At 33.0% G+C, this 23,267-nt stretch overlaps 1 protein-coding gene across 1 annotated transcript in view; it reads right to left on the bottom strand.

Annotated features, from left to right (window-relative positions):
• Positions 1-23,005, bottom strand: part of LOC132736332 (ubiquitin carboxyl-terminal hydrolase 8-like) — a 43,385-nt gene extending 20,380 nt beyond the window's left edge. The window contains exons 1-8 of the mRNA XM_060723442.1: positions 22,891-23,005; positions 17,689-17,812; positions 16,944-17,088; positions 9,309-9,394; positions 6,031-6,182; positions 3,304-3,475; positions 1,859-2,021; positions 773-920 (exon numbers count right to left, since the gene is read on the bottom strand). Of these exons, the coding sequence (XP_060579425.1) occupies positions 773-920; positions 1,859-2,021; positions 3,304-3,475; positions 6,031-6,182; positions 9,309-9,394; positions 16,944-17,088; positions 17,689-17,792 (970 nt within the window). The 5' untranslated portion in view covers positions 17,793-17,812; positions 22,891-23,005. The remainder of the gene's footprint in view (positions 1-772; positions 921-1,858; positions 2,022-3,303; positions 3,476-6,030; positions 6,183-9,308; positions 9,395-16,943; positions 17,089-17,688; positions 17,813-22,890) is intronic.
• Positions 23,006-23,267: the final 262 nt, after the last annotated feature.

Below are 23,267 nucleotides of genomic sequence, written 5' to 3'. Positions count from 1 at the left end.
TTGAACCCATGTGGCTAGCAATCATAAGATTACTAATCTGATGCATTAATCACTTGGCCATGCCACCACAGAAATCTTAATTAAGTATTTTTATGAAAGGGACTCAAAATTTAAGCACTTTTAGTGACTCTACCAACCCTGATATTCATCTATCAAATCCAACCACTTTTATTAAATAAAGTTCATATATTGTCTTCTATTGATTGTTGTAAAGTAACCTATAACAAAATCACCCTAAGAAATTATTTGTAAGTGCAGCCTGTCCTTTTAGTTTGTAAAGTATATTTTATCTGATTACCAAGACATTTTATCTATGTGATTCAGACAATAAAGAATATGTGAAAGTACTCTTCAAGGGTATGGCTGTAAAGCATGGTTGAAACTGCTGTTTAACGGTTTTGATTGGGATTTTTCCTAAGATACGGTAAAAAAATATAATACTTACCTCTGTGAATATGGCCCAATATTTGGCAAAAACACACACACAAAACAACAACAACCCTAAATACCTCCTACAAGACATTCAATGAACCCTGAAGCACTGTGTGGCTTTTAAAAATGATCAAAATGGTACAATACAAACCCTAAATACCTCCTACGAGACATTCAATGAACCCTGAAGCACTGTGTGGCTTTTAAAAAAAGATCAAAATGTATACATGTAAATCATTTATTGTATAGAAGTGAAACTTCCCTGCTGGTTTGTGTTTAGAAAAAGATAGTGAGATAGTGAAATAGTAGTTTAAAACTGGCAACTGGAGTAAATACTTACTTAAAGAATCTTGAGTTGAGCTCACCACAGGTTTTTTAAGTTTATCAAAGACCGGGTTCACACATTTCGTTGGGTACTGTAACATCCACTGCTCATATCCGCCATCTAGAATGAGCGGCTCACTTTTGATTATCACTGTCGAGTCATACTGGAATTGAAATCATTCAAATAATCTTTAATATCGTCTAACAAATGAAACTTTAAAGTGGCCCTACTAAAGCATCATGCTGCAATTTTTTTTTGTAAAATATTTAGACCCCGTCTTACAAACGAGTCAGACTAATGGGTGAGTAAAATGTACAGTATATTGATTTTCTATATCCAGGATACCAATTTTCTTCTTTTTTGACTTTTTTTATTTTATATTCTCTATAAAAGAAACTAAAATCCTTTTATTTTATTAAGGTCATTAAGAATTTTGTTTATGGGTATAATTATGATTAAAGTTAAAAACTTTAGCACAGCAATTTTTGATGTTTTTATATAGATACATTGTACATGTTGTTATTACAGCAGGTACCGTAAAGTTCACAATATCAGGCTATGACCATTTCTGCATTATAAGTTCACATACTTTGTGTACTAACATATAAAATTTTCTTTGCCAAGCAGATTGTTATTTGTGACTTATTGTTAGCAAGTACTCTCCTTTTTACCAAAGTAGATAATGTAAAATGTTCATGTAAAACAAGTAAACAAAATGTGCTGCAAATTGCCTCCAGTGATTTTTTACCTTATATAACAGAGGCCTTTCATACAGAGGCCTATAAAAGGCTTCGTCCCTACTGAAATCTTCTTGAAAATCATGCAATTTTCCCAAAAATTTAAACTTACTTATTTTAGTTGACCTGATAATACTTTTTTGTACTTTGTACCAATATATTTGAAGAAATCATGTATCCGATGCTCTCCCTATTGAGCTTATCTGGCAGACATCAAATCTAGGGACGAATTAGAAATTCCACAAAAATGCCATGTGTTCAAAGCTGTGACAAGTTTTATTCAAATAATAATATAATTCTGTGTGTCAAAAAGTTAGCAAATTTAAAAGGACACTATAGAATCTCAGTATATAATGGTGTCTACCTTGAACAGGGCATCCTTCAGTGTCTGTAGACTGGATCCAATTTTAACCTGGTCTATACCCGAGTTCCAGTCTAGTAATATGATATGATCAATGTTACCCCTTTGTTTCCATAGCGACAAGGAATCCATGGGTAAAGCTTTCTCTATGTATGTAACAGTTGTTCTGAAGACAGAAATGGATACATGTATTTTCTAGCTTAACATGCATTACCTCCCTTAATGGCCATTTTTATGGCCATTCTTACCTTAAGCCTGTTTATGAAATCTGTATCTATGTGTATCAATGTGAACAGTGCAGACCAAAATTGTGTTTGTTTGTTTTTAGCCTTTTCCCAACAGTATTTCAGTCATATAGGTGGATAGTTTCCTAGCCATCGTTCCTCGATAGTTACACCAGTACTAGACTACCAGACTAAAATCAGCTGTCACATCTGTCCCTTCTGATTATGGTCTGCACTGTTTGCTTTTCAGTTATATTATATTTTTATTTTTCACTGTAAAATGATGGATGTTTAGTCTATCTAAAATAATGAGTATGCTAAAGGTTTATATATTAATATATGCTTTCAGATTAGATAATAAAAATCTCTCAAAAATCTATCATCTTCATAAGCTAACAAAAAACCTTTTTGATACTGATGATTCTTCATGAAACTATGTAAAAAGAAATTGATAATTCACCTAAACTATCCATTCATTTTGCTTATTTCTGTATTATTTCATTTATACAGAATTATATTGAATAATGCAGCACTTTTTTCTTTTTTGTTTGGGACTGATTAAGGGACCCTTGGCAATCGGAAACAAGAGCTGTCGGTAGGACAGCAACGCTCGACTATTCTTAGTGCTTGATAGTAAAAACAAAATGCTTGATACAGTTACCTCCTCCAGTTTACAGGTTGGGGTGATGATGGTGAACAAGTGTGCAAAGTTTCAAAGCCATATGTCCATGGACTTTGAAAATATTTGAGGTATTACAGAAACTTTAACATAAATTCTAAGTCGAAAAAGGGGCATAATTCTGTCAAAGTGCTTGATAGAGTTACCTCCTCCTGTATACAGGTTGGGGTCATGATAGGGAACAAGTGTGCAAAGTTTCAAAGCCATATGTCAATGGACTTTGAAAATATTTGAACTATTACAAAAACTTTAACATAAATTCTAAGTCGAAAAAGGGGCATAATTCTGTCAAAATGCTTGATAGAGTTACCTCCTCCTGTCTACAGGTTGGGGTCATGATGGTGAACAAGTGTGCAAAGTTTCAAAGCCATATGTCAATGGACTTTGATAATATTTGAACTATAACAAAAACTTTCACATAAGTGGTTACGCCGACGCAGACGCCAAATTTCAAATTTATAAAAATTTTGCTAAATGTCATTTTAAAATTGACATAAACAGTTGTGGATGTATACAAGAAGAATCTAGTTGTCAAAGTAGCTCACCCTGGTTTGATGGCCTCGGCAGGCACGTTGATTATATTTTTATGATTAATTCTCGTCTCCTGGAAATCTTCCATTGAACGTACATCCATGAGTATAAGCTGAGCATCTCTGTCCTCAAATAAGTCAAATAACTGATTGCATGTTACAACACCTGGGCTGGTCTTTGCTGCCTCTGGAAGGGCATAAAATAAAGCAATTTAGTAATAAAAGCCAGGTTGGTCTTTATAGTTACAAAAATGTATAAATACAAAATAATGTGCATGTTAAAACACGTGGGCTGGTCTTTGCTGCTTTCAAAGGGGCATATTTAAAATAAATATAGTTTGAATGAGTGTAAGTTTAACACTGAATTTATTGAACAAGTTGAATAAAATTATATTATGCGAGTCTCTGGCAATTTAAATTTGTGACATATGGTTTTCAAAATGGCCACCCTATGATCTACGTCTTGACCAGTAAATTTGATTTGAATTGAATATGTTGTTGTTTCCTTGTGTCATACAGCAGAAAATACTTATATGTTACAGCTTATGACAATTTTTGTACATTAAGTTTATTGTTTATTTTCTTTCTTGTTTCAAAGCATTAAGTATCATGAACTAAGAGGAGCACAGTATAAAAAGTTCACGTTATCAAAAAGAATTTTTCATTTTCCAAAATTTCAAGAGAATATTGTTCAGCAAAAGCTTCCAAAGGATTGACATATTTTGTAGAAATGAATAGGTTGTTTATTCTTGAAATGAATTTTTTTATGGCAATTTTTGCCTGATTGATAAACAGCTTCTTCAAGTGATAGACATGATAATATAACTTTTCAATATTTCTATACATCAGGATAGGTCTTGATAATAATTTTATTGACAATGTTACTAAATCTGGGATTATCCATTAAATATAAGAAATTTAAAAGGTGCTAATTCCTACAATTTTTCAGAAATACATTAGTTCTTATATTCAGTTATTGGTATAACTGTCATAGATAGAAATGGTATTGATCTATTGTCCACATATTTTTGTCGATCAATTATCAATACAGATTTGAAAAAATCAATAACTTTGACCAATGATTAATAGGCATATTAAGACCCAGAAATCAGTTGTTGTTTTTTTAGTCTTTAAGAATGTTAAATATTTGTTTAATAATACTTCAATAACGTACTAAGAACATGTTACATGTTTAATAACAGACAAAACTGGGGCTGGATGTGCAGTAATGTGTGGTAAAGATAGCAAACTGTAAACCAGAGATCTGCCAAAAATTTGAAAGTACTGGGCCCTGGGCCCACTTGGTCTGAAAATGATGGGCCATTTTGACCAAAGTATGGGCCTTGGGAAAATAAGTAAACATTGACCTAAATGACTGTTAAAAAATTTGTAGAAAATTGAATTTCCTTTGTAATGGAACTTAAATCATATTTTATGACAAGTGGTTCCGTATTTAACAGAGAAGATAAAACCAATAAGTAAAACCAATAAGTAAAAAAATGCCTAGGCGGTAACTTTCTAACTAATATTAATTGCAGGCAAAATATTTTTTCAAATGGCTGCTCAAAAATCTGATTTGCATGATTTATTCACATAATTGCTGGTTCTTACTTCTTATGTCTAATACTGTGCCTTATACATTTAATTGTTCCTAATTTGCACCAAATGTCCCTGTCACACTTTATATTGACGAATTTTATTACTCCTTGTATGCCTCTGTGTAGAAAGCATACATCGAAGATGCCGACAGACCTTTTGATCATGACAAAAGTCATGCATAATGTCCCCCTGATTGGTTAATCACCCTGTCAAATATTCTGATGACGAAAAAGACATCATTTTTTACACTTCATCAGCCAAAGCTTGCGTGAACTTGAGTGATCTTAGTTGCATAATTTTTTTGTTTGTTTGTTTTATTGGATTATAAATTTACAGTAGTAGAAATGAGTATCTGTGTGGGAAAGGGATTATGAAAAGAAAAGCCGTAAGTAGATAACGTGAACAAAAGCTATAGGGGAATGGATCAACTTAAGAATATGCGTAATTACAGGGGAATGGGTAACGTGTTGCTGTTGGTACCAGTTTTGACTGGATGACTAAATAACCCAGCAGACAGTTTTGTTTTCTTATAAGTCTGGCACAGAATTTAGATGCGCCCTTGGCCCTTTGCTGCCGATTTTCCTGCGCCATTCTCATTTTTTTAGCGCCAATGGCGCAAAATCGCATCCTCGGCAGATCTCTGTGTAAACAAAGTAGTATTTTGACTTCCATACAAAATATAAATAGAATGTAAATTAAGAGGCCATTGGTAGAGGTAGGACTTAAGGTGTTCTTCCCTTACTAGTTGGATTAACTGCACACAGGACAACAGAATGATACCTCAATTGCTATATATGCAAAGGAGCATAAAAAATGAACATTCTTACAAAATGAGCTTTTCAAAGCAATATATATGCTAACACTACAATATGGTTACAATTTTGTTGGAAATTAGAACCTCTAGTAAATAAGTCTTTAAAATTTTGAGCACCATAAAGGCAAAGGAAGACAGACAAGAATTTTGCCAATGCAAAACTGAGACTATAAATAGAACTTACCTAAGACTTTGTTTGACCTTGACTTACATGTATAAATACAAATGTAACAATTTCTTACTTTTACAAAATAACCAATTATTCTCCAAAATAACCAGTCAGTAGCTGTTCTAAGGACAGCTGTAAATATGTAAAGAATGAAAGGTACCTTCAGGCTGTTTTTCGGTTGGTTCCAACTTTTTGTCTGACTTATCGGCACTATCTTCAGCCTTTTTCTCATCTTTGCTCTCTGTTTTCTGTTCTATGGTATCGAGGGATGCAAGTTTACTGGCAACATTTTTGGCTTCTAACTCATCATACCTGTATAAGATATAAGATTCTTATTAACAAACGAGCAAAGTTTAGACATATGTAGCTCCTGATTTTTAAAAATATCTAGCTCCCTTAACAAAAAAATTGCAGGAGATTAAGGGGTTGTTATTCCTGTATATAAATGAAATTTTTAATTAATGTATTAAGAATGCCCCTAAAAATAGTATGCAGTAGAGGTAATGCAAGTTCTGTTAGAGGTTCTTTATTTTTATAAAGTTTATTTTATGTTCAATGATTAAGCTCTCATTAATGGCAAAATATACCATTATTATGCCCAGTGATGAAAAAAAACAAGAGGGCCATGATGGCCCTGAAGTAGCTCACCTGTATATAGGCCCCCAGAGCAGGGCCAGTTATGACCCCAGGGCTCTTTATTTGAACAAATTTGGTAGACACCCATTAGAAGATGTTTCATGCTATATATCTTAGCTCTAGCTCTTTGGGTTCTTTAAAAGAAGATTTTTTAAGTTTTTACTATATGCATATAGAAACAAGAGCTGTCGGTAGGACAGCACGCTCGACTATTCTAAGTGCTTTATAGTAAAAGAGCCTTGATAATGTTGAATTTTTTAAGTTCACAAAAGGGCTAAATTTTTTTTATAAATTCATGTTATAGCATAATAGGCCTTACAGAGAGTCTAATTTTACAGTATTGGCTTGACTATTTGGAAGGTAATGTCACAAGGGTGTTTTATTGAGTATAATAATACTAATTACCTATGATTACATAAATTTGACAGAGAAGGTACAAAGGCTTGTTATTAAGATGTTTTATCAAGTAAATCACTGCTTTATTATTATGAATGCATAAAATTGTCCCAAAAAAGGCACAAACCCTTCAGTAGTTATTGAGATAACAGCTTACAAACAAAACTTTACCATGAATTTCTAAGTTGAAAAAGGGGAGAAAAATCAGCCAAAATGCAAGATAGAATTATGGATCTTTGTCAGTGACCTACAATTATGAGCCTAAATGCATATGTGAAGTTTTAAGTAAATATCTTCAAAAGTTATTGAGATATGTAAAACTTGCATGTAAACATTAACCAAGAGACTAAGTAGAAAAGGGGATATGAATCAGCCTTAATGCAAGATAGAGTTATGGAACTTGGTCAGTGACATACAATTATGACCCTCCAATTATGACCCTAAGTGCATGTGTAAAGTTTCAAGTAAATATCTTTGAAGACCTTAAACCAAAATTTTTAAGTTTCAAAGGGGCAAATAATTCTGCAAATATTGCAGGCAGAGTTATGCAATATTGCAAACTGATATACATTGTTACAATAAAAAAGTATTTTACATTTCAATTGAATATCTCAAGCAATAATTGAGATATTTGATTTTGACTTTACAAAAAAACTTTAACCAAAATTTCTAAGTTCCAAAGGGGCATAATTCTGTCAATATTGTAGGCAGAGTTATCCAACTTGTCAATCTGATGTACCTTGTTACTATGAATAAGTATTGTAAGTTTCAATTGAATATCTCAAGCAATAATTGAGATATTTGACTTTACAAAAAACTTTAACCAAAATTTCTAAGTTTAAAAGGGGCATAATTTTGTCAATATTGTAGGCAGAAATATCCAACTTGTCAATCTGATGTACCTTGTTACTATAAATAAGTATTGTAAGTTTCAATTGAAATTCTCAAGCAATAATTGAGATATTTGACTTTACAAAAAACTTTAACCAAAATTTCTAAGTTAAAAAGGGGCATAATTCTGTCAATATTGTAGGCAGAGTTATCCAACTTGTTAATCAGATGAACCTTGTTACTATAAATAAGTATTGTAAGTTTCAATTGAATATCTCAAGTAATAATTGAGATATTTGACTTTACAAAAAACTTTAACCAACGCAGACGCCGACGCGGACGCAGACGCCGACGCCGACGCGACTACAATAGCTCTCATATTCTTCGAATAGTCGAGCTAAAAAATCAATGACCCCCTGCGGCGGGGCCAATTTTGACCCCAGGGCTTTTATTTGAACAAATTTGATAAACACTCATTAATTAGAAGATGTTTCATGCTAAATATCTTAGCTATAGCTCTTTGGGTTCTTTAAAAGAAAATTTTTTAAGTTTTTACTATAAACATAAGGGAAAATCAATGACCCCCGGGCGGGGCCAATTTTGACCCCAGGGCTTTTATTTGAACAAATTTGATAGACACTCACTAGAAGATGTTTCATGCTAAGTATCTAAACTCTAGCTATTTGGGTTTTTTTAAAAGAAGATTTTTTAAGTTTTTGCTATACACATATAAGGAAAATCAATGACCCCCGGGGCGGGGCCAATTTTGACCCCAGGGCTTTTATTTGAACAAACTTGGTAGACACCCATTAGAAGATGTTTCATGTTAAATATCTTAGCTCTAGCTCTTTGGGAACTTTAAAAGAAGATTTTTTAAGTTTTTACTATATGCATATAGGGAAAATCAATGACCCCCCCTGGTGCGGGGCCAATTTTGACCCCAGGGCTTTTATTTGAACAAACTTGATAGACACTCACTAGAGATGTTTCATGCCAAATATCTAAGCTCTACCTCTTTGGGGTTTTTTAAAGAAGATATTTTAAGTTTTTTCTATTGGTTGCCATGGCAATTTTTAAAGGTGACCACCAAAGGAACATTCCTGTAAAGTTTGGATGAAATTGGCTTAGTGGTTTATGAGATGTCATTTAAAGTAAATGTTTACGGACGGACGGTCGCCGGACGGACGAAAAGCGATCACAAAAGCTCATCCTGTCACTTTGTGACAGGTGAGCTAAAAAAACATGGCATGTTATGCAGGGGCCATTATATAGCTATATAAAGAAAAATTCTTTAAAACCATGCAGTTTTCCCGAAAAATTGAATTTACATCAACTTTTTTCTTCCCATTTTGCAAATATACTGTATAATTTTCCCCAAAAATTAAGGGCAGGGTTGCTTCCCCAACCTGTCAAAAAAGGCCTGGTTGCATGTTATATATTTTTTGTATATGACATTGAGAAAAAAAATGAAGTCAGTTAAATTGAAATTACTTCTTCGCTTAAATTTAGTTCTACAAATTTTCTTAACACATGCCCAAGTGATGCTTTAAATAGAATATAACATAATACATGTACCTCTTCTTAAGACTGGACGACAGTTCCTCAGCCTTGCTTATAGATGTGAGAAGATTTTTTGCGCCTAACAAATCATCATAGTATGCCTGTAAAACAAAAACCCTCCATTTCTTTAAAATCGAAATAAATGTATTGTCAAACCAGTTTTACTTCACTTATTTTACAGGGTTTTTATACCAGTATTTTGGGACAAACATCAACACCAGTAGAACTGAGAAAATATGTTAAAAGCAAAAGATCTGTCCGTAAGACTATTCACTTGACTATTGTTACGAGCCAGGCGTAACGAGAAAGAAAAGCCAGCAACAAACTTGTAACAATAACAAATTTATTACAGAAAAATTATTAAAGAAAAAAAAATAAAATAACAAATTATCTTTACAAATACCTGAAGTCCAAATAAAAATGAAATATCAAATGTCTAGTCTGATCCTGGAATGATCCTTTTTTGAATAGCACATTTAAATCCAAGTAAAATCCAAGAACACTTTAGAATAAATTCCCACAATAAAATCCACAAGAATAATTTTAACTATTTCAAAATAATCCAAGCTCCAATAAATCACTTAATATCCAAGTTGTAAAATACTCTAAATATATTGATGACTTAAAAGGTAACTGATGACTTAAAGATCACTGATGACTTAAAAGGTAACTGATGACTTAAAGATAAGATTAATGAAAAATGTCTCCTTATATATATTAACTAAGAAGTTTCCAGAAAGGTCTATTATGTTCTCAAGTAATCATAATCTAGCAACTTCAACAATAAAGATCATTCCAGAAGTTTCTATCTAAATATAATGCATGAGTTTTCTACAACAGTTAAGAACCTTCTAGTACATACATGTAGTTTATGTTCTAAAAATAGAACAATGATAATATTGGAAATACCAACTGGTCAGATATAAATTATATACATGTAATATGTTGCATACATAACACTTCCCCTCTTCAAGAAAAAGAAATATGAATGAAATGAATATTTCTTTTACATAAATTCAAACAATGTAACTTACAAATAACATAGGAGAAATGTAAAACAATTTTATACATTCATATATATGTGTATTACAAACAATAGCAAACAACAACAAAAAAATAACCAATCATATCATATAAATGCTATTACAAACAATAGCAAACAACAACAAAAAAAATAATCAATCATATCATATAAATGTTAAATTTAAAATACTGCAAATAACAGTTTTAGACACGTGAAAGTGCATCAGGGATCAAATTATCTTTCCCTTTAATGTGTCTAATGTCAAGACTATATTCTTGCAAAAATAAGCTCCACCTCAACAACCTTTGATTTTTGTTTTTAAGTTTATGCAAGAAAGTGAGGGGGTTGTGATCACTAAAGACAACAACAGGCAACTTTGAAGAAGTTAGATAAACTTCAAAATGCTGAATAGCAAGAATAAGAGCAAGGCACTCTTTCTCTATAGTAGAGTAATTTTTCTGATGTTCATTAAACTTTTTAGAAAAGTAACAAACAGGATGGTCAACACCATTGTTGTCTTCTTGGATCAATACACTTCCAGCACCTATGTCACTAGCATCTACAGCTAACTTAAAGTTTTTATTAAAATCTGGTGCCAAGAGAACTGGTGCACTCTTAAGTATGACTTTAAGGCTGTCAAATGCCATTTGACACTTGTCATTCCAAATGAATTTGTTTCTTTTCTTTAGCAAATCTGTCAATGGTTCTGCAATAACCAAAAAAATTATTACAAAATTTACGATAATACCCTGCCATACCAAGAAATCGCATCAGTTGTCTTTTACAAGTAGGCACAGGACATTCAGAGATAGCTTTGACCTTAGCTTCTATTGGTTTTACTTTACCCTGTCCCACTACATGTCCTAAAAATGTTAAAATTGCATGACAAAATTCACTTTTTGCAAGATTAACTGTCAATTTAGCATCACTTAGTCGGTCAAAGAATGCTCTTATAGTTGTGAGATGTTCCTCCCATTCATCAGAGTAGATGATTGCGTCATCAATGTATGCGTCACATCCGTGTAGACCAGATATTACCATGTTTATAAGCCTCTGAAAAGTTGCTGGTGAGTTTTTCATACCAAATGGCATGACTTTATATTGATATAAGCTGTCTGGTGTTACAAAGGCTGATATTTCTTTAGCTCTAGCAGTAAGTGGAACTTGCCAGAATCCTTTTAGAAGATCAAACTTTGTCACATACTTTGCTTTTCCAATTTTGTCAATACAGTCATCAATTCTTGGTATAGGAAATGAATCAGTTTTTGTTACAGAGTTCACTTTACGGTAATCTGTACACATTCTATATGTTCCATTTGATTTCGGTACAAGAATACATGGAGAGCTGTAACTGCTTTGACTTGGTTCAATAAAGTCATTATCCAATAAATACTGAACTTCTTGTCTTAGGTATTTTTGTTTTACAGGATTCGTTCTATATGGATGTTGTTTTATTGGTTCAGAGTTTTCAAGAATGACGTCATGATGTATTTTATCAGTCCGTGTGGGAATATCAGGAAATAAATGTTCATATTCATTAATAAGCTGTTTCAGTTCATCTCGTTTCGACGGTTCTAAATGAGCAAGTTTTTCATCCAGATTTTTCAGAATATCAGAGTTTTCAAGCTTTGCTGAACCAGGATCAGACTTTTCAAAATTTTCACACCTATTAGATTCAATTGAACATTGATTTTGTGGAACAGAGTTTACAAAAGATATAGGTTTACTAATTTTGCTATCTCTATCAAAATATTCTTTTAACATATTTATGTGACACATTTGTTTTTGCTTTCGCCTCCCAGGAGTATTAATAATATAATTAAGGTCACTGACTTTCTTTTCAATAGTATAAGGACCAAAGTATCTTGCCTGTAATGGTTTTCCAGGTATAGGTAAAAGAGCAAGTACTCTATCACCAGGGTTAAAACTTCTTTCCTGAGCATTCTCATCATACCTTGATTTCATTTTACTTTGTGTTGATTTTAAATTAACCCTAGCTAACTCACATGCATTAGTCAACCTATTACGAAAATCTGATACATACTGAAGCAAATTTAAAGATATGTCATCTTCAGAAAGGAATTTCTCTTTTATAAGTTTTAAGGGTCCTCTGACAGTGTGACCAAATACTAATTCAAAAGGGCTGAAGCCAAGAGATTCCTGAACAGATTCTCTTACAGCAAATAACAATAAATGGATGCCTTCATCCCAGTCTTTTTCAGTGTCAAAACAATATGACCTTATCATATTTTTCAGAGTCTGGTGAAATCTTTCTAATGCACCTTGACTTTCAGGGTGATAGGCTGAAGACCTATATTGAGTAATTCCTAACTCGTGCATGACCTGCTGGAAAATACCAGACATAAAGTTTGACCCTTGATCAGACTGTACTGATTTAGGTAAACCAACAAAAGTGAAAAATTTCACAAGAGCCTTAATAATAGTTTTGGCTTTAATATTCCTTAAAGGAATAGCTTCAGGGAAGCGCGTAGAAGCACACATAATAGTTAATAAGTACTGAGAACCTGATTTAGTTTTTGGTAATGGACCTACACAGTCAATAATAACTCTACTAAAAGGTTCATCAAATGCAGGAATAGGCTGTAAATGAGCTTTAGGTATTGTCTGGTTAGGTTTTCCAACCATCTGACAAGTATGACAAGATTTACAGTACCTAGATACATCTGCTTTAAGGCCAGGCCAATAAAAATGACTGAGAATTTTATGGTAGGTTTTATTAACACCTAAATGACCTGCCATGGGTGTTTCATGAGCCAAGCTTAATATTTCCTGGCGATATGATTTAGGGACCACAATTTGGTGATTAACTGTCCACTCCTCTTCAGCAGGGACATCGGGCGGTCGCCATTTTCTCATTAAAATCCCATTATTTTCATAATAACAAACAGGGACTTGTAAAGCTTCATCTTCACTAAAAGCCTTTTGATAAAGGACTGAAACCTCAGAATCATTTTGTTGTTCCTGGATAAGCTGTGACCTTGACAGCATGTCATGACCTTGATCTTTAGATCTTGGTGTAGAAAAGTCAGATATTGAAAAATCTGTCTGAGTTTCAGGCAGAGTAGGAGTGTGAGAAAAATTTATTTCATTATCAAAAGACTGACCTATAAAAGTATCAGCTAAGTCAATATCTGAACAAAAATTGTCTTCTTGAATGGCCTTCTTAGCCATAGCTCGAGTAACTGCACATGAAGGGTAAAGGTCAGGAATTTCCTGCTCAATGGGATCAGGTATCTGATCCACACAAGGAGTGTCAGTTACAAGTGGATTAACCACTACCTTATCTCCAGCTAAGTCATTACCTAGCAATAAATGAACACCTTTAAAGGGTAAGAAAGATCTTATACCTACAGCCACCGGCCCAGTTACCAAATCTGAGGACAAATAAATATTATGGAGAGGGACATTAGAAAAACCACACTCTACACCCTGAATAAGGACACTAGATCCAGAAGAAGTCTTCTCAGAAAAAGGCAGTGTATCTGCTAAAATAAGAGATTGAGAAGCTCCTGTGTCTCTTAAAATTTTAATAGGGGTAGGTGGGCAAGTATCACCGATAAGTGACACGGAACCGTCCGAAAGGAATGGTTCATAAATCTCCATTATAGAATCAGACTTGGGTTCTTTGACCTTCAAAATTGCATTGTTATCAATACAAGACTGAGGTTCAGACCTTGAAGTGGTAAGACCTGTGGGTTTGGCCTCATCACGTTGTTGTTGCCTCCTTTTTAAGGTAAAGCAATCAGAAATAAGATGTCCAGTTTTCTTGCAATAATTGCATGTAGGACGAGATAAGGGACTATGACCTTTATGTTCATCAGATGACTTTGGTTTGGGAGTATTTGACTGACTAGATAAGCCAGATAAATTACCAGAACTGAACTTGGAATTAAAATGTGAGGGTGTGGACTTCCCTTTATTTAAAAATGAGACTTTGTGGGTTAAAGAATAATCATCAGCTAGACGGGCAGCTTCTTCCAAAGTTTCTACCTGTTTTTCATCTAAGAAAGATTTAACATCAGAGTGAATGCAACGTTTAAACTCTTCAACTAACATGAGCTGTCTGAGCTTTTCATGATTTTTATTAATTTTCTTAGATAGACACCACCGATCAAAAAGTTGTTCTTTTTCTCTTGCAAATTCGACATGGGTTTGACCAATTTCTTTCTTAGAATTTCTGAATTTTTGCCTGTAGGCCTCTGGTTCTAACTCATAACCTTTCAGAATTAATTCTTTTACATTATCATAATTAGAGCTTTGTTCGACAGTAAGTTGTGTATAGATTTCACGAGCTTTACCAATTAAGACGCTCTGTAAAAGTAATGTCCAGTGCTCTATTGGCCATTTTAAATTTTCAGCAACCTTTTCAAAATGAAGAAAATACTTATCAACTTCTTTTTCTTGGAAAGGTGGAACAAGCCTAATATTTTTAGTGACATCAAATTTTGAATTTATTCTATGTTCAAACTGATTTGTTCTCTCTTTGATTTATAATTCTCTCATTCTTAACTGAAATTCTCTCTCTTCTCTTTCTTTTTCTAATTTTCTCTCTTCTCTTTCTTTTTCAAACTGCCTTTCCCTTTCTTTTTCTTCCCTTTCTTTTTCTTCCCTTTCTTTTTCAAACTGCATTTTTTCTAGTTCAAATTTAAATTGTAATTCAAGCTCTTTTATCTTTATTTCAGAAATTTCAGAGTGCTTTTCAACAATCTGAGAAAGTGCATCTTCTCCAAAAATATCTTCATCCACAAAATAATGAATCAGAAGATTTTTAATTTCTTGTTTACGCATTGAAGATTTAATTTCTAATAAATTATACTTTTTTGCAAGATTGAGCAAATCAGTTTTCTTAGCCAAATCTAATACCTCCTGGGAAGGGTCAGCTACAAACTTTTCTAAATTAAAAGACATGACTGCTTGCTGCTGGTTTTAAACTCAGAAAGTGATGTGTTTCAAAAATTTCAAAATGAAAGGTACACTTAATAGAACAACTATGATATCAACTCAGATGAGTAAATACGGTAATAATAAAATGTAGAATAAATGGTAATAATTTCCAATAATGTAGCCAAAAAGAAATATTCAATCCCGGACGAGCCCCCAATTTCTGTTACGAGCCAGGCGTAACGAGAAAGAAAAGCCAGCAACAAACTTGTAACAATAACAAATTTATTACAGAAAAATTATTAAAGAAAAAAAAATAAAATAACAAATTATCTTTACAAATACCTGAAGTCCAAATAAAAATGAAATATCAAATGTCTAGTCTGATCCTGGAATGATCCTTTTTTGAATAGCACATTTAAATCCAAGTAAAATCCAAGAACACTTTAGAATAAATTCCCACAATAAAATCCACAAGAATAATTTTAACTATTTCAAAATAATCCAAGCTCCAATAAATCACTTAATATCCAAGTTGTAAAATACTCTAAATATATTGATGACTTAAAAGGTAACTGATGACTTAAAGATCACTGATGACTTAAAAGGTAACTGATGACTTAAAGATAAGATCAATGAAAAATGTCTCCTTATATATATTAACTAAGAAGTTTCCAGAAAGGTCTATTATGTTCTCAAGTAATCATAATCTAGCAACTTCAACAATAAAGATCATTCCAGAAGTTTCTATCTAAATATAATGCATGAGTTTTCTACAACAGTTAAGAACCTTCTAGTACATACATGTAGTTTATGTTCTAAAAATAGAACAATGATAATATTGGAAATACCAACTGGTCAGATATAAATTATATACATGTAATATGTTGCATACATAACACTATTCTTAGTGCTCGACAGTAAGGAAAGGGGCATTAACTCAGTACAATTTAACTCAAGAGTTATGACACCTGGGCCCATTGTGTTACATAATTACAGGGAACCAAGTGTGTTCAGTTTCAACCCATTCTCTTTTGTTTTAGAGAAACCAACGTGCTTGCAAAAATTCACCAAAATTTGATCATGGCAACACCAGGGTATGTGAAATAGCTCTCCATTTTTTTTAATAGTTGAGCTTAAATCTGTTACATTTCATACATACATAAATCAGATTATCTACTTCAATAAAAAAAACAGTTAAGTTTTTATTCATAACAGACTTTAACAGATCATAAATGAAACAGATACATCTTAAGACAAGAGCATTGGCATCATTTCATAGATGGCCCCTGGGATCATGCAAAGATATCTTAAAACTTTAATATGCTAAGTAAATATAAAAGATTTTTGTTTGTTTGAGTTTTTACATGGCACCAACACAGTACATGTATAGGTTATAAATATGGCAACTTTCCAGCTTTACTGGTGGAGAAGGACTTCTGATGCCCTTCCATCCATTATTAAAGACACAAATAGAACCACTGACGTTCCGTAAGCTAGCTGGATAGCTACCTGAAAATGGTTTAACGAGAATTATCTGACCAAAGGCTAATAAGAAAAGCCAGTGACTATATGTTCACAGTGATAACTTGATTTTTTCCGGCACAATTAGCCCAAATATAAAGGTCACGTAGTTACAATTAAACCAAAAATAAAGGACACCTAGTTACTGCCCTTTATGTTCATAAAGTTTGCATAAAAAGAGCATAAATTGGCTTGCTAACCTTTTGTTTCTTGTAGTCAGCAGATCTTTTCAGGAAAGTTACGACGTTGAAATATTTCATGAACAAGACGTAGGCACGTTCCTCGTCTTCCATCATCTCACTGTGCTCAGCCTCCTTCAACATCTTGTCTGCCGTCTTCACCAAACTGAACGTATACACAAATCATAACTAAATACAGTCAAACTTGTAATCAAAGACCATCAAAAGGAGTGACCAGACATGGCCTTCATCGACAATTTTGCTTTACCAAACTGAACGTATACAAAAAATCATAACTAAATACAGTCAAACTTATAAACAAAGATCATTAAAGGGTCAATTTTTTGGCTTTACTTACAGGGTGTTCTTTAATTTCAAGTTGACTTGGCTTTTCCAAGTGTCATCACAGGTCAAATTATCAGACCCCTTCCAAATGGCAAATATGCTTATTTTTTCCCAATCTTTAAAAAAAAATTCCCAAACTAAAATTCCTGATATAAAATCCTACAAATCTGCCGGAATCATTCCAGTATGGTATCAGAGACATCTTTCCACAAATTTTGTTGTCAAATTTTAACGCATTTTTATGCATTGACCATTTGTTGGAGTAAACAATTTCACTCATTATGCCAAAACAGCATCATTCAGTCATGATTATGACCAATGAATACAGGAACTTTGATTTTGAGACTGCTTTACAATGTACCTACCACAATTATAAAATTTGCAATGACCAAAAACTGCCTGAAACTTTCATGATACTTACAGTTTTGCATTCGTGTTCTTGAACTTTGCTGGCAGCTCGGCCATCTCATTGAGTTTCCCAATACTCTTTGCTATATATAAATCCTTCTTTTTTGAGCCTGGCATTTTGGTACATGTATGTTAACCTAAAAATATATAATAATAATGATAAATTTACTGTTAACTTAATATCCTCATCATGTATCAGTGATTTTTTTCACTGTATTTCACAGCCGAATAAAGGCTGTTTCCCCTAGCTTAAAATAGGTGTATTTTCCCCTAAAAATGCTAATATTTTCCCCTAAAATGCCTTGTGATCTTCCCTACCAAACCATGACCTAACAGCATCTGACTTACATGAGCAAGAAGACAGAAATCTGTCCCTATAGATAGCCCCTGCTATATACCATGAATAGTTAATTGAATTGAAATATTTTTTCTTATAAAATGTGTGGGTAAATTCCATTTTCAGTTGTTGGAATTTGATTTCAGGTTTTCCCCCTTTTCTGATTTATCGCGCTGTATTTCCCCCCTTCAGAAAGCCACAGGTTGTTTTAAAAATTAGAAAAAAAATCACTGTGTATACAGTTCACTTACTATAAAGATTCAAAAGCAGTCAGAGTGTAAACAGTAGTAAAAGACGCCTGTCTGATTTTTAAAGGCCCATTGTGCCTCAGAATTTGGTTTTATTTTTATTTCTTATTTTGGTGCTCTGTTATAGTTTCCAAAAGTTACTCAATGGCTTCACCAATTTTTGCTTCTATTGCCTTTTGGTGATTAGGGCAGTTATTGTAATTTAGTATTTTGTACAGAAGTCAAGATACTACTTTGTTTACATTTTGCTACTTTTATAACAAATAATTTCACATTTGGTGCTTCTTTCTTCATGTGATAAGCATCTAAAATACTCATAAACCATTATTTCAACATCTTAAAACTCACGACTGCTGTTTCTAAAGAAGGACGAACAATTTTCATTTCTTAGGCATTATGTGCATTTAAGCATTTTTATTTATTGTGGTCCAGTTAAAACAATACAGTCAAACTTGTATTAAGCGACCACGCAAGGGAAACATCCAAAACGGTCGATTAATGAAATGGTCTCTTAGACAAAGCATGATATAAAAGTCAAAATTTATAGATGAAATCTTTCTTATGCAGTGGGAATGTTTTTCAACTTCATTTTTATATAAATGTTGAATAATTAGTACGCTCCGATAATCTAAATGGATGCTAATGTAAAAAATATCTTTCTGATATTTATTGACAAAACAGTTTTGATCCATTACGTACATGTTTGACATTTTTTCGAGAATTTTCTAACTTCTCGGTTGTTTTTCCTTTACTCCAACACGAAAACCTATTAGTGAAGATGCTTTATGTTGTGCATTTTTTCATTAGAAATAAACAACTACATCTTATTGTTACAATTAATTTAATTGCTGATCAAGTTCAAGCTCAATTCAATGCAGTCTAAATGTCAACAAGCAAAGCGTATACACCATCTCAGTAGGGGCGTAGCGTTGCATAGTTTTTTTGATATTATTGGATAATACACGTCACGCATATACTTAACTTCATTTGCATACGCTAAAACGGTTTGGGAAACAGAGTTTTTCACACGTTTATTTGTTGTGTTTGATTTTTGACACTTGTGACTTTACGAGGCGGCGTTCTCTAAAAACACAATTACTTGACGGTAAATGTGGTCGTTTAATGAAAAGATTGATCTCAATTAGGTGACTAATTAGCGGTGGCTGGTCGCGTTGAGCAAAAGTCGCCTAATACATTAAAGATATAGAGAGAAAATGATTGGAGGGAATTTAAAGTGGTAGTTTAAGACAAAAGTTGCTTAATACACGTGGTCACATGGGCAAGTTAGACTGTAATCATTTATTATTCCTGTTTTTCCATCTACCGTAACCCATCACCTGCTTGAACCGGATATAACATTGATTAGTCTTTGCCACCAACATAGAGCCTTTAGCTAGGCCAGCCTACACATACATGCAGTCTGATCAGGCATCGTCATTAGAGACACTGTTTTTACATATTTTATAAAATCAATGACTTATTATTGTCAAATGCTAATAATTGGGGCCTGGTACAGCTAGCCACTGCCCATACATGCCATAATGTCCAGAATTATTTCCAGGACACTTTGCAGCATATGACCTATATGATACCATAAAGCATGCCCTATGCTTTATCACTGCTGTAGCGTAAGGGATTCAGCATACCTGTTTTTATATTGTAACAACGCCACATCAGACGAAAGAAAATGTTATGGCTGAAGAAGCTTCATGGCAGGGGAAATTATTACACGATCAAAAGTTAGACAAAAATTCAAATGTACCTTTCTATTTTTTAAAAAATTAAAACAATCAAACTAAGTTATCGTCTGGAGACTCGAATGATAATAATAATGCAGAAAAGCGTGACACTTCCAAAATATTTGAAAGTATGACAGGCACTTAAGATAGTTTGGAACACTAGAATAGTAGAAAGCTAGAAGTGTCAATAATCATTAGAGGGAGGTCTTATCAAGACTTCAAAAGACTTTGCCAATGTGACCAACTGCTAGGTAAATGTAGGAGGAGTCATTTATAATAGATGAAAGTACCAAATTGTATGTGAATTTGTAGAGATGGGAAGAATTTACGATTTCTATATGCACGTTTTGTCTACTTCAGATGTTTTTTGTGCAATATATCGTTCAAACAGCATTGTTCGAAAAAGAACAGTGTTAAATACAATAACATTTATTGTCATAAAAATTCAACTTTTCAGATCAAAACATTTACTGGTCGGAGACCATCAACCGGACACTTTTGGAACATTTTTCTGTACAGATTTCATAATTTTTAACCTAGAGACCAAAAAATTTGACACAGTTCAGCTAGGTTCTTCTCCTAACTAATAAACTAGTTTGTTTATTTCTGATTGTATTGACACTTATATCTGAGGCTTGAAAAGGAGGGAATCAAAATTACCTAAATTGTCTACACTACAGTACCATTTGTCCGGACAGATATGTACATGATGTGATTTAATTCAGATAAAAGCTTGGGTGGTTTGATTTTTAATTTTTAACATGATAGACAATATTTCAGCAACAAATGCTGAAGTTTAGGATATTCTATTATTCACTCTGCAAATGATTAAAGCTGGTATATGAGGTCATGCATTGCTTTCTTGACCCCCAAATTTCAACATCAACTTTCTTGAAATAGACATTAAAATATTACCATTTACGGAGATTGAAATGAATTTATTAATTTAATTTTAAAAGAAAAATGCACTTATTGTTGATAAAAAAAGTGACTGACAACCACAGAACAAAGAAAATACTAAATAAAGCATTTTCTGGGCCGTCCGGGTTTGGTGGTCCCCAACCAATATTGTCTTGATATCCCTTCTTAACAAAGATAATTTCAAATCAGGGCTTCCACTAGTGGAAGTTTGGGAGTCATTTACTCCTTCATTTTGGCTTGTGACTTCCAAAATTTAATACTTTTCCTTCTTTACCTATATAATGTGACTTCCAATATCAGAGATTTTGAAGTCTTTGACTTCCAAATTTTGAAGCTTAATGGAAGCCCTGTTCAAATAATACGTACATGTGCACTGTCAACTTTTTCAATTTTTTGTTTGTTAGTGATCATACCTCTGAATACTTTATAGTAATTTACTCCTTAATTTTTTTATAAACTAAACAATGTATATCCTAATAGGTTAAAATTTTAATAGAGGGCCGATTTGACCTGTGCCGAGTTGACCCATGCCGAGTTGCTATAGGGCCGAGTTGACCCTTTGCCTAATGTTGGTACTCAATAAATTATTGCTTTTCATGTCTTATGGAAGTAAGCCGAGTAACAGTAGTTATGTGGCAACAAGTGCGGCTGAACACCACTAAATATAAACACCACGCAAATATAACTGCCTATAAAAATGACACCGCTTTGAGATGTTTATAAAAATGACACCGCTTTGAGATGTTTTTGCTTCTGGGTAAAGCATTGCCCAACTAAGACTAACAACAAGCTGATATGTGTTATATTTTGGACCACAGGGGATTCTGTCATTTTTTTTCCTTTCCCACTATATATATAATATAACAAGGGATACAACTCAAAATTGCTCAATTCATGAAAAAATAAAAACGCAGAATACAACATTTTTTTTTTCTTCTGATTATTGGACATTGATGAAAGAATCGATAATTTCAAAAACAGTGACTCACTTAATGTTACATGGACACGATATTATTAAAAATAACCCTTCATGTTTCATTTTTACACACGTTCGTAAAATTTTGGTTTGTAAAATTACACGTGTAAAACGACATCTTATGCAAACGTATGCTCATATAAGAAAGTTTAATCATGTAATCGGTTAAATATCAATTATCCACCACCATCAATGATGCAATCATTATAACTTCTGGTACAAATTATTGTAACAATTTATGTTTGTTTTGATAATTTCAATCCTCGGCTTCCATTTTGATGTTACCCGCATGTTCCAATGCGTAAATCCAACTTCTGTTAGTAACTGTCAATTTCATTGGCTAATGAATAATTATAATCCGGATAATAACAGCACATAGCCGCGACGAATAGCGGTTTTTTCATCAGCCAATGAAAATACTCGAAACATAAACACACCTGCAAAATGGACGACAACTTGACAGCCAATGTAAATATTGAAATTTTAGCTATTTCCTGCAATGTTACAGGTTTTAATGAAGTGTTTGTAGTAGAACTTGGGTAATGACTCGTTCATATATTAATTTCTACAATAACTTTAATGGAATAGTGGATATTTTATACAGTTTACACATGTGAATGCATTTTACGAACCCGTGCTGGTAGTGCGTGACCATGACTTGTATCCCTTGTTTATAATATATATTTTTAATAAAAAAATGACAGATTTCCCTGTGTTTTGGACTACATAAAAGTGTTATCATTCTTGCTGCAAAGAAGTTCCAAATATTGAAATAATCAGTGATAATTTTCTATTTCTACCCTGAAAAAAATCTTCTTCGGAACCCCTCCGGGATGGTCAGCTGATTTCTGTGACAATCCCCGACGCCCGTGACGTTATAGCATGTACTGCCTTTATAATAATTTTTTTAGCATATGACACTTCCAAATATAAAACAGAAATTGAATAATTTAGCACAACTTTCATTTTCTGGGACAACACTCTTCTAACTTACCAAATACTTAAGATATGTCTAACTACCTGTCATGATATATAAGCGATACTGTGCATGCATGGGTTTTTTATTTCTTCACTTTATTTACAGAATATTTTCTAAGTATTTCGCCATTGTTATTTTAATGTAACTCAATAATAATTGACAAGGTATTCCGATAACTTTCGCAACTTTTCGGCATATCGAGATATGGAAGTACACCGAATGATACCTTTAAAACGAAAAAAACGTAAAATAAAAAAAATGAACGAACATTATTTTATCCGACTTCAACAAAATGGATGACTTATTTAAGAAAAATAATGTTCATACATGAAATAATTTCACTATATTTTAACCAAAAAGTGGACCTTTTATATAATAAAACCTCTTCTTAT

The sequence above is a fragment of the Ruditapes philippinarum genome, unplaced genomic scaffold (assembly GCF_026571515.1).
Source record: "Ruditapes philippinarum isolate M1 unplaced genomic scaffold, ASM2657151v2 ctg2318_1_1_1_1, whole genome shotgun sequence".
In the NCBI taxonomy this organism is placed as follows: Eukaryota; Metazoa; Mollusca; class Bivalvia; order Venerida; family Veneridae; genus Ruditapes; species Ruditapes philippinarum.
This window is presented reverse-complemented; position numbering and strand designations above follow the sequence as displayed.